Source organism: Garra rufa, chromosome 1 (genome assembly GCF_049309525.1).
Source record: "Garra rufa chromosome 1, GarRuf1.0, whole genome shotgun sequence".
Taxonomy (NCBI): domain Eukaryota; kingdom Metazoa; phylum Chordata; class Actinopteri; order Cypriniformes; family Cyprinidae; genus Garra; species Garra rufa.
The window spans coordinates 24,370,817-24,383,999 of NC_133361.1; the positions used below are offsets into that span (position 1 = coordinate 24,370,817).

At 31.1% G+C, this 13,183-nt stretch overlaps 1 protein-coding gene across 1 annotated transcript in view; it reads left to right on the plus strand.

The window, feature by feature from the left end:
• Positions 1–256: 256 nt before the first annotated feature.
• ppap2d (phosphatidic acid phosphatase type 2D) overlaps positions 257–13,183 on the plus strand; it is a 38,621-nt gene continuing 25,694 nt past the window's right edge. Inside the window, exon 1 of the mRNA XM_073837887.1 lies at positions 257–872. Coding sequence (XP_073693988.1) covers positions 683–872 — 190 coding nt within the window. The 5' untranslated portion in view covers positions 257–682. The remainder of the gene's footprint in view (positions 873–13,183) is intronic.

Sequence of the window (13,183 nt, forward strand, 5' to 3'; positions counted from 1 at the left end):
ATGACAAAACAGTGCTTATTTAAAAACTATTTGAAAAACATGTCTGATTGTTCTATATTGAGTCATAAGACAATTTTGGTTGCAATTATGAACCTCACCAATTTGCGCTCTGGAAAGTGTTTCCCTAAGTAGGCAGCTTGCAAGTTTAACCGTCAAAATGCTGTCTGGGTAGGCAGCTCACTAGGTTTTGAGACAGCCCTAAAGAGGGCGGAGGAATAACACTAATACCAACAAATCAAAACACGATCCGCTTCAAGTTTTCTCTCGGTTGTAGAAAGAAAGAAGTTTGACATGGAGAGTACAAGTCATAGAGGATGACAAACTTTTGACTGACATATGTTTTCAGGAATGTGTTTTTCTCCAGCATGTCCAGAAGATGATGGCCAAACTGCAGCTGAAACTTTTCACAAGTGCTGGGGAAAGGAGTTTTCATGTAAGAGTGAGCGGACCAGGATCCCTGTACAAGTCAGTTCGCTTTATTAGTTAAGGCTTGTGTGTACATTTCTGTATTCATCATCTACACGTGCGCTCGTATGTCCTGTGACACTGACTGGATTTTAACGTAAACCATTCAGAAGATTTCCCAACTTCAAGTGAACTTCATTGCTAACCTGTCAAATTGGCTTTATTGACGCTGTGAAGGACGAAAACTCCGGCAGAAGCATTGAATTTAACGAACAACATGCAGAAGCTGAATTCGGTAAACAGTCATGCGGAGCTCCAGCAACGGCTGGCGGATCACAGCGGATCCGGAGACGCAACGAGGGAAAACGGCACAAAACACATCCCGAGTCCCGCGGAACCTGTGGATACGGTTCAGTGCTCCAGCAGAAAGATGCTGGTCGGGCTGGACATCCTCTGTTTGCTCGTGGGTAAGAGAAGGAAAGTTGGGTGATACTTTGAAATAACTTATTATGATAATGACATAATGCTATGTTATTTGCGAACCATAAAATGTCAGCAAGACTTGAACTGGGTTACATTTTGTAATTGCTTTCACGAACATTATATAATGCTTTGCAAGTGAAACCCAAGTTTCATGACATTTCTATTAGAACGTACAAGATCGTTTATTTAGCATTATATAATGTAGTGATGAAGGTTATTGAAAAAGTTGCCAAGCTGAATATTTTTTTCCACCCCCTCCCCTCGTATGCAAAGAAAACAAGTTTAAAACGCCACAACAGATTTATTTGCAGGTTGTGGAACATCCTCTTCATCTGTTTTTCTCATAACAAAAAAAACTTTTTGACAGTTCTCCACAAAAGATATTGTTTTACTGCTGTGTCAAACCTTGACATGGGAACAGCATTTCAGAAGTGGAGAAATACAAAGTTGCTCCATCCAAATAATCCCCTCAAAAGCCAAATCAGAGCTTAGGAAAGGAAAATAATAAGTTCATAACCTCCCCGCACGTGGTGTGTGTGTCTTGAGTTTAGAGTTGGCAGGAAAGTTTGTCCTGGGAAATTCAGCCGTATCCATGGAAACAAGCAGTTCTCCAGAGAAAAGTGAAACTGCCTTTTCAGATGCCCTCAACTGCGTGTGTTGTTTACTTTGTTTTGGCTATACTTTATTGTGGCTTTCATTAAAACGGTATTAGTTTCACTGTAGAAAATAGTGAAACCGAACCTTAGAAAATAGTGCCTCATCTGGCCCCTGTTTATTTGTTTTAGTTTCAACCTAATGTTGTCAAGTTGACTATATCAAATAAAGTAATATTTTGGTCTTTTAATATTTTTAAATTAACCTGGTTAATTTAGATCTTACCATAAAAAACACATTCCTTAGATGACCTTTCCCCCCCCCTGCATTCAGATATATTCATACTAATATTTGAACGTAGACTACACACTGCAAAAAAAAATTAATAAATATTATTAAAATAAATCTAAAATATAAATAGAATTTTTTTCAAATATCTACAAAAGTCTAAACATCCTTAAATCAAGATTTACTTGAGAAGCAAAATGGCTCATTTTAATAAATAATAATTATTGGTTTGCCTTTGAGTTAAAGTTTATTTTTACACTATTGGCAGATATTTTTCTTGTTTTAAGCAAAAATAAAATTTTCATAATTTTTCCAGAAAACAAACCAATATTTTATTTAATTTTTCGTCTCAAGTAAATGCATCTTTTTACAAGAATCTTTAGATATTTATACTAAACAAACAACACAAAAATACTACATTGTTTTTTTTTTTTTTTTTTTTTTTTGTGCAGCGCACAAACTACTAATTAATTTAACATTATGTAAGTTGTTCATGACTTATTAATGGAAGTTATTATGAAGTTTAAAATATCCCTGCCACTTCCCAAAGACTTTTTCATCCGCACAAATCCTAGCAAATTGTTGTCCTGTTAGTTTGTTGACGTAATTACTGCTTTGTGCATTACTGCTAGTAAAATTAGTGCACGCCCCATCGGTTTCAGATGATTTAATGTGTCAAAACAACATTCACAACAGGGATGAGGGGATAAACACTTCAATTATGTTTTTTTGTCGTTGCTTTTGGTGTGCCAAATAGAACCTGTCCAGGCAGACAGACAGGTTACAGTAAGTTTTTTCACCGGCTTGACTGTGCGGATCACTCACTTGCTGCTAGGCCTCAAGGTAAAAGTCCTTGTCCCACAGAATCTGTTTTTAGAAACGTGTCTGGTTCCTGCTTGAGGTTTATGGAGGAAAGGGCCTCCTTTGATTTAAGATGACTGTCACTTTCTGACTTATGACGTTACAGTCATGCACTCTAACCGGATTAATACATGATTAGGAAAGAGGAGTTTTTATCACCTTTTGATGACAGACCGGAGAAGGTCTAGAGTAAGCAGAGAGGAACTGTGCTGTGGGATGAGACGTGACATGTGGATCGTTTGCAATTGGTCACTCTGGATACCATTATCATATGCACATTTCCCTCTTTTAATGGACATGGAGGTTGTGTGACTTCCTCTTAACGTTTGTATGACAACTGTCAAACATTCAGAGCCACATGATGCAGTATTGACATGTTGCATTTTAGTACCCTTGTGAAAAAAGTACACCTAATAGCATTATATATGTTTTCAGACCCTTGCATTTAATTAAAATGTTTATAGATTCATTTTAATTAAAAAAATACATTTATACATAACTATATATATATATATATATATATATATATGTATACTATGTAACTTGTATGCCATTTATTTAAAAATATTGTTCATGAATTGTAATGATGAAGGTGCAATTTTGTGCATTTTTGTTTAATAATGTAAGACTTTTAATTTGAAATTCTGCTAAAGTGCACTTTCTAAAAGTTTAAGAATCAGTCATGAAAGTGGATTCTCTTTAAGCACACTTAAGCTTTATTTCATTATTTTTATCTTATCTGCAATTATAGTTTTTTTAAAGTATGCTTTTAAGATTTGGCATAAACTGCAATTTAAGATTCAGTACAATTAAGTGAGCTTCTTTTTCTCAAGGATATGTTGGATTGAATAATTGGATTCTCTATTTGAATTAAAATAAGAGTTATAAAATGGGTAGATATGGTTGTAAAATCTGTGACTACAACCTTTGACAGGTTCTGTATGAATTTTGTATGATACAACAAGTTGAGGCAATATGTTTTTTTGGCAGGGGTTGGCAATATGACTAAAATCTTATATATAACAGTTGTGATTTTTTTTTTCTCACAATTCTGACTTTATAACATGCAGTTGTGAGTTATTAAGTCAGAATTGTAAGATATAAACCTGCAATTCTAAGAACTTATCAGTCTTTTTTTTCCCCTTCAGAATTGAACTTTAAAAAGACTGAATCGCAATTCTGACTTTCTTGCAGTTGTGAGTTTATATCATGCAATTCTGAGAAAAAAAGTCAGAATTGTGACTTTATATATCGCAATTCTAATTTTATAACTCGCAACTGCAATTATATCTCACTATTCTGACTTTATAACAATTACAAGTTTATATCTTACAATTCTGAGAAAAAAGTTTTGTGAGATAAAAAGACGCATTTATCTTTTTTATTGTTTATTTAATGGTGGAAACAGGCTTCCATAGATAATAAATCACCATTTTAGAATGATATCTGAAGGTTCATTTGACACTGAAGACTGAAGTAATGATGCTGAAAATTTAGCTTTGCATTCACAGAAATGAATTGTATTTTAAAGTTTATTAAAATAGAAAACGACTATTTTAAATTGCAATAATATTACACAATATTGTGTGTTTTTCTGTAGTTTTAATCAAATAAACACAGCCTTGATGAGCAGATAAAAACTGTTTTAAAAAAGTAAAAAATCGTACCAATCACAAACTAAACTTCTGAATGGCTGCAGTTATTTTTGCTTTAAATAAGGTCTTTATGAAATCAAAATTTTTGATGCCATAGAAATTTCATAATTCTTGTCACCAGTGTCAATATCACAAAAAAACTAGAGATGCACCGATTGACCAGCTAGTGATAGGAATCGGACGATTTTTCGCCTGATCGGCCCGGATCGGTGAGCAGATCCTTTTGTTGCCATTGGCAAATTGAGAACTGCTGGATTAACTGGTGACAAGGCAGAAATGCTTCTCTTTATCAAGAAAAAAATTGCCATTAATGCTCAAGTAATAGCATTTAGTACTAGCATTGTTTTTTCTACCTGTTTGAAGACACAGTGTACTTTTTGTTATTAAAGTTAGTGTTGTGAGGTCGTAATTAATGTTTAAAAAATTCTTCCATAATAAAATTAATTGAAGAAAAGTAGATTTTTGTTAGTTATATTTTATTTCTAATGTTTTCAAGTAGCAGAGCACTTTATTTTGTTAAAGTTATTTTATTGGGAGAAGATCCTGTAATGTTTATTCATTTCTTTTATTATAAAATAAATAATTACATTGTGGAAAAGTTTTTTTTTAGTATAACTCTACTATGTTACAGGAACTCATTTTATACCTTTTTCAAGGCACAAAGCACTTTATTTTGTTGTTGAAGTTATTTTGTTGTAAGAAGATCCTGTAATAATAATTTATTTTATTATAAAATAAAAAAATGAATTAAAGAAAATATTTCTATATATGCTTTCATTACAGTTCTTTAAAAAAAAATCGGAATCGGCAGGTCACACTTACTGAAAAATCGGAAATCGGAATCGGCCAAGAAAGTTGCAATCGGTGCATCTCTAAAAAAAAAAATAATACTATCCTTAAAAAAAAAAAAACTCAAGCTCACTGAAGACAAGACAAGTAAATGACAGAATGACAGACAGCTGGAATATCAGACTGCTGTCACTCTAAGAGCACCCCGAATCCAATATACCGTTACACATGTGTTTTCTACCTCAGCTCTTTGCTTTCACTTAAGACCTAAATTATTTAATCGTTCAAGGCCTATAAAGTGACCAAAATAACTTTGTCTTTCCGACGATGATCAGAAACAGTCTCTCAGACTATAGTGCGAATATAGCGAAATGTGTTCTCTTTCGCTGCTACGTTTGAATGACTTAAAACCACTTGTTTTTCAACCACAGTGCTTAAAAAACAATGTGCAAATGATACGTTTTCGTGACCACGCAGTACAGCAATGTCACTTGAGTGTGTAACCTCAATAGAGCAATAGTTAGATTTCTATCAATTGACAAATTTCTACTGGTTAATCGTGTCTACTGGTATATCACCAAACGCTATTTCTTGGCAACCATGAGTAACAAACTTTCAGGTTGACCATTTACATTTTTATAATATAAAACAAATTGACTCTACATCTGATAGGATGAATGTTCAAAGGCTCTCCAGTATAAACACACCTGTGACTGCACAACAGTTGAATACTGCTGTATATTAATGAAGCAAGTTGTTTGGCAATAGTAAACATCCTGCATTCAATGAGTAATATTTATTTATCTGTATTTTTTTATCAGCACATTTGAATGATTGCTAAACATGGCATTTGCATCGTTTTGCTCCTGGCTTACTGCATTTGAAGCTTGAGACTATCGCAGGCTGAAGGATTGTAGCTGATTTCAGCGTGTTGTTTTTTTCAGCAGTGAATAGGGTATTCATGGCACGGCATTCTGATCCACTTTTAATAAGTCCAACAAAGCTGGAATAAGAGCAGCTTTGATGGCGGACCTGTCTGAGAAACTCTCGCTGTGCATGTGAAAGCGAGCGCTGACTGCATCAGTGGCGGAAAACAACACTGCAGATTGTTTACAGAGACGCTCAAACACGCTGAGACGATCGATCACTCACTTGGCTCCGCTTCTCTGCAACTCTTTTGTCAGTACATTCCACTCGGCCAGACTGCGATACATAAGGAGGTTCTGGAAAAATGCTTGCCCCGGAGATATGCTTGAGTACCTGTGGCTTGAGCGGGTCAAAGGTGAAAGTGTGAAAGAAAGGTCACAGGCATACCTGAGTGTGTGTTGTGAGAAGGCCTGCTGAAACAAGCACTACTGATTCCCTATCACCCTCTCCCATATTTCACAATCTTCATATAGCAGTGGAAAAAATAAATAAATAAATGTTGGACCAACTTATATAGTCGTAAATGACTGCAGGACAGTACTGTCCTAGATCTCACTTTTAAACTAGAAAGGAAAGTTTGGCAAGATAAACATTTTGCCACGTTTGAAAGAAAAAAAAAAGTTTAAAAGGTCATGAAGTTTAATGGTCATGTGCTGTAGAGACAGAGACAGACAGGAAAAAAGTATAAACAAGTATAAACAATAAACAAGTTCTATTTAATATATATAATTGGAAATGTACATTTAAATACCTTTTATTTAATTACTTAAATAAAATAGCTTTAATATAAAAAATCAAATATTATATATATACACATAAAATCTAGAATATAATATATATTTAAGATAAATTTTTACATATAATAAATTGTGATAAAATGTTATACCATATACAGTATATGCAGCTCTTAAGTCTAAATATAAGTAAAAAAAGTAAAATCTAATATATTTTATCTAGTGTAAGATAAATTTTACATATAATACATATAATAAAATGTAATTTAATTTTGTACATGTATATAAAAAAGTAAATCCTATATAGATCTGAATGTAAGTGTAAATCTAAAATAGTTTATTAATAATTTAGATTTTTAAAATACATTTAAATATAAATCCTGAATATACAGTACATTGATCTAAATATATATTGTTTATAAATTTATAAAAAAGTCAATTATCTTTAAATTATCTAATTTAAAACATGTAATATTTATACATTTTATAAATGTAAATATATAAATCCTCAATATACAGTATAAGTACATGTAAATATATTTGTATTTATTTTATACAATATGATTTTAATAAATATTTATACAAAAGGAACTCTTAAATGCATAAATCTGAAATTATAAATGCAAACTAAATGTAAAAACAAAAAACAACTTGACCCTCTAACACTAGTGTTCTCTCTTTCTATTCTATCTACTTGTTTTCTTTCTATTTATTAAAAAAATCAATTTTAAAGGCGATTTTCTCAATATTTAGATTTTTTGGCACCCTCAGATTCCAGATTTTCAAATAGCAGTATCCCGGCCAATATATTATCCTATCCTAACAAACCACATCAATGGAAAACGTATTTATTTATGATTAAAAATGATTATGATTATTCAATCTCAATTAAAAAATGAAAATGACCCTTATGACTGATTTTGTAGTTCAGGATCACAAATGTAAATGTATATCAAAATTTAATTTTCAAATCTAAGGCATTCTGTCTTCAAATAAAATTGTGTAAAGTGTAAATCCCTTAGAAAAAGTTGTAGTGCCATAGAAATGTGCCATACAGTTTATAAATACTACCTTGATAGCATATGTAGATATATTTTTGGTATATATTTCAAAATGTGCCATTGATAACATCAGTGAACAATGGTGCTGTCAGTGGTAGTGTTTTTGTGAATGATTTAGGTTTCAGCACTGCTTGAGTGATTCAGTGTTCATTTGAACCCTGAGCGCCTCACCAGATTTGTACAGGTAAGACGCCCACAGCTCTGATCTAAAGGAAATGATTGAGACTTCAAAGGAAAAGACAGACATGGCAGTAAGAGTGAGTGTGTGTGTGTGTGTTAACATCTCATTGAGTGAGTAAAGCATTTATTCAGGGAGGACAGGCGTCCTATCAGATGGAGTGATGCTGTATCTGAATGAAGGCCCTCTTCCTGTTTATCACTTCTCTCTCCTTCACCTTTCTTCTCTGCCACAAAATGCAGCATCTAATCGAAGGCGCTCTTACAAAAGAGCCGGTGGAGTGTGCGGCAGTGTGAGGCCTGTAGGTGTGTGTGTGTGTGTGTGTGTATAAAGTGTCTGTTTGTATAAAACGTCTTGTGTTTCCATTGAGTTGGCAGAGAAAGCTGTCAAGTGAGACAGTGAGATTGCAGCACGCTGCAGCATGTCAGTTATGTGGGCGGCAGCACATTCAAGCCTGCTCATAAGCACATGGTGTCTGGCGTTTCCACATGCTCATTCATGTTGATAAATGCACACAGCAAATGGATCTCTGTTCTCTTTGCATTAATAGCTTAATCATAATGTCAGTGTCACAGTATAAGTAGTACCATATATGGTATGAGATAATAGCTGTAGGTTCTTGCTATAACTGTAGTTAGAAATGTACATGTATTTAGTTATACATTTGAATAAATAAATATACTAGAAATTATTTAATTGTATTTTTTAAATCCTGAATATACATTACATATATAGAATATATGTGACCTTGTACCACAAAACCAGTGGGGTATATTTGTAGCAATAGTCAAAAATACATTGTATGGGTCAAAATGACCCATTTTTCTTTTATGGCAAAAATCATTAGGATATTAAGTAAAGATGATGTTACTTGAAGATATTTTCTTACCAAGAATATCAAAAGTTTTTCTTAATTTTCTCAATATTTTGATTTTTTTTTTTTTTTTTGCACCCTCAGATTCCAGATTTTCAAATAGTTGTGGATGGAAAGCTTATTTATTTCCTATTTGTAAGCTTAAAAAAATAAAAAATAAGTACATCAAATCTAAAAAATAAGATGAATATTTTTTTCACATTTTATAATAAAATATAATTAATAATATAATTGTGTAAATCTGTATAAAAAATGCATCATTAATATATATCTGAATTTATCAATTTAAATCTGAATATAAATGTATATTTTTATATAACTAATAATTATAATCTAATACATATTTTTAGAGATTGAAGTCAAAATAAAATATAAAATATGTAATATAAAATTTTAATATACAAGAAAATAGTTTACTTATGTCATAAATCCACAATCTATAAATCTTCATTTAGAAATATAAATCTAAATATAAATTAAAAATATTTGGAAATTACAAAAAATTAAAATCGAATACATATTTTTTATAGATATAAGTAAAAATAAAATAAGTAAAAATAAAATATAAGAACATATTTTACATGTCATAATATATAGATAATAAAATAGAATTTTATAAATCTGTAAAAAAAAGTAAATGCTGAATATACATGTGTGTGTGTGTGTGTGTGTGTATATATATATATATATATATATATATATAAATGTAAAAATCAAAGTATAAATGTGAAACTGAAATTTCAACTATTTTTTAAAAGTCTAATAAATAATCTAATATCTATATTGTAATAACAATGTAATATAAATCCTCAATATATAACTGTGATGTAACGTGTAAAGTCTAAATGTAAGATTTGTTTACATTTCTATAATAAAATGTTTAAATATATACATTTGAATGTATGTGAATGTCTATATAAATTCTTTAAAAATAAATTAAAATATAAATTAAATTAAATATATATTTATCTGTAGCATTATTCAATTATTTGAAGTTATATAATGTTTTATGTTCATGTACAATAAATTATTATTAAAAGTTTAAACAATATATCATTGATATTTCTTTAGATTTTATTGAATTATATTGAGATTGTATTTCATTACTTTAATAGTAAATATTAAAGTAAAAGCTAAATATAATTCAATAAAATCTAAACACACCATGAATAAAGCACCAAACAGAAAATAATGGTTTTTATCTTTATATTCTGATTTACATTTATGTAGTCAGATTTCTAAAAATATATTTAGATTTACTTTTAGATATTCACAATTTACATGTAGATATTATGGAAGCTGAATAAAAAAGCGTTCCATTAATTTATGGTTTGTTAGGATAGGACAATATTTGGCTGAGATACAACTATTTAAAAATCTGAAATCCGAGGGTGCAACAAAAATCAAAATATTGAGAAAATCACCTTTAAAGTTGTCCAAATGAAGTTCTTTGCAATGCATATTAATAATCGAAAATTAAGTTTTAAAATATTTACAGTTGGAAATTGACAAAATATGTTCATGGAACATGATCTTTACTTAATATTCAAATGATTTTTGGCATAGAAGAAAAAAAATCTATAATTTTGACCCATACAATGTATTATTGACTATTTTTACAAATACACCCGTGCTACTTATGACTGGTTTTGTGGTCCAGAGTCTCTCTCTCTCTCTCTCTCTATAGCTTTCATACCTGTTTTATTAGCAAATAATTGTCTTGTCAGAGGGAGTGTAGTTGTGCTATCTTCCCTCATTTGTTCAATAAATGACCATAGAGACCACCCTGCCATTATCTCTGTCTGTGTTCTCCCCTCTGGCTAAAGTGCATTAGTCTAGCATCAGACTCGCTCTAAGCTACTCAACGCGGATCCAGTGCAGCCTGCTGGAGCCTGCCAACTCTCTGCTGTACACAGGGTTACAGCTCTAAATGAGGAAAGCGCCCAGGGCTGTCAGAAACACAGAGTTTGTGTGTGTTTGCTGGTGGATTAATACTGTTGTTATGGATCTGGTGAAAGGTCAGAGGTTAAAGGACAGTGCCGGCTGAGATCTGATAGCAGCTCGTCTCCCTCATGAGTGAAAGGAAACCAGAGTGAATCCTGCTGAGAGACATAACAAATTAGAGGATTACACCGTTTTTTTTGCAAGAGAGGAGCAAATGAGTGGCAGTTAGCAGCACAATTACCACAGCTCTATTACTGAAAATTATGCTCCGAAAATATGCAGCCCTGTCTGTTCCTGTCTGTATCTTTTGCTGGGATCTCAGCCGTATCAGAGTATGTATGAACTAATGACTCCCCCCGCTTTTCTCCACCTCTTTGAATCAGACATATGGGTTCCCCTTTAAGATGTGTCATAATGACTGTATATAGCATCAGCTTTTGATGAGCCATCTCACTCACTGACTTATGAAAGCTTATTTTTACTTATGGAAGTTATTTTCGGACTTATTTTCTCAGATGTCTGGGTTTTAGTAACTCGCACAAAACCTTTTTTTTAGGTTCTGATGTAAACTTGAGACAAATAAAACCCGCAAGTCCAGATTGTGAGTTTAGACAAATCGCTATTGTGAGTTTACATCTTGCAATTTTTTTTCCCTCAGAATTCTGGTTTACATTTCACAATTAATAACTTACAATTGCAAGATACAAACTTGCAATTCTAAGAAACAAAGTCCAAATTGTGAGTTTATAACTTGCAATTCTGAGTTTACATCTCCCAATTAATTTTCAGAATTCTGGGTTTCAACTTGCAATTAATAACTCAGATCCTTTTTTAGGTTTTGATATAAACTTGCGACAAATACATTTGTGAAAAAAGTTCAAATTGGGAATTTATATTTTATTAAACTCAATTGTGAGTTTATGTCTTGCAATTCTGACTTATTTTCGTAGAATTTTAAGTTTTAATTCACAATCAATAAATCACAATTCTGAAATAAAATGTAAAAAAAAAAGAGAAAATTTATAACTCGCAACTGTAAAATTTACATCGCAATTCTGACTTATTTTCTTAGAATTCGGGATTTCGTCTTGCAATTAATAACTCGCACAGAACCTTTTTAGGTTCTGATATAAACTTGCAACAAATAAACTCAGTTCATCAAAATTAACAACTTGCACAAAAACCTATTTTGGTTTCTGTTAGAAGCTTGCAAGATAAAACTCAAAATTCTGACAAAAAAATAAATAAATGAATAACAGTTGTGACATTTAAATTATTTGTGAGTTTATGTCTTGCAATTCTGACTTATTTTCTGAGAATTCTGATAGGTTCTGATATAAACTTGCTACAAATAAACTCTCAATTCGTGAAAAAAGTCCAAATTGCGAATTTATATTTTACATATAAACTCACAATTTTGAGTTTACGTCTTGCAATTCTGACTTTTTTACTAGAATTCTGAGTTTTAATTCACAATCAATAACTCACAATTCTGAAATAAAATGTAAAAAAAAAGAATGTTTATAACTCGCAACTGTAAAATTTACATCTCGCAATTCTGACTTATTTTTCCAGAATTCTGGGTTTCAATTCACAATTAATACTATACATAGTAATATAATAGGTTCACAATTCTTAGTAATATAATAAGTCACAATTCTTAGAAAAAAGTCCAAATTGAGAATTTATATTTTACATATAAACTCACAATTTTGAGTTAACGTCTTGCAATTCTGACTTTTTTTCTTAAAATTCTGAGTTTTAATTCACAATCAGTAACTCACAATTCTGAGATAAAATGTAAAAAAAAGAAAGTTTATAACTCGCAACTGTTATTGACTTATTTTCCCAGAATTCTGGGTTTCAATTCACAATTAATAATATACATAGTAATATAATAGGTTCTGATATAAACTTAAGACAAAATTAACTCATAAAAAAATTCTTAGATATAAACTCACAATTGTGAATTTACATTCAATTCAATTTACAATTCAATTACATATCAATGTGAACTTGCAATTCTGAGAAAAAAAGTAAAGAATTCTGCATTTAAACTTACAATTAATAACTAGCACAGAAACTTTATTAGGTTCTGATATAAACTTGCGACCAACACAAAACTCAAAATTCTGAGAAAACGATCCAAAGTGTTTATTTTATTATTAAATTATCACAAGTCTAAATTATTTTTTTTTTTTCAGAATTCTGAATATCAATTCGCAATTAATAACTCTATTATGGAATATAATGTTACAAATCTGGGAAAAAAGTAAAAAGTTTTAAAACTCGCAATTGCAAGATATAAATTTGCAATTCTGACTTATTTTCTTAAAATTCTGGATTTAAATTCACAATTAATAACTCACACTGAAACTTTTTTAGGTTCT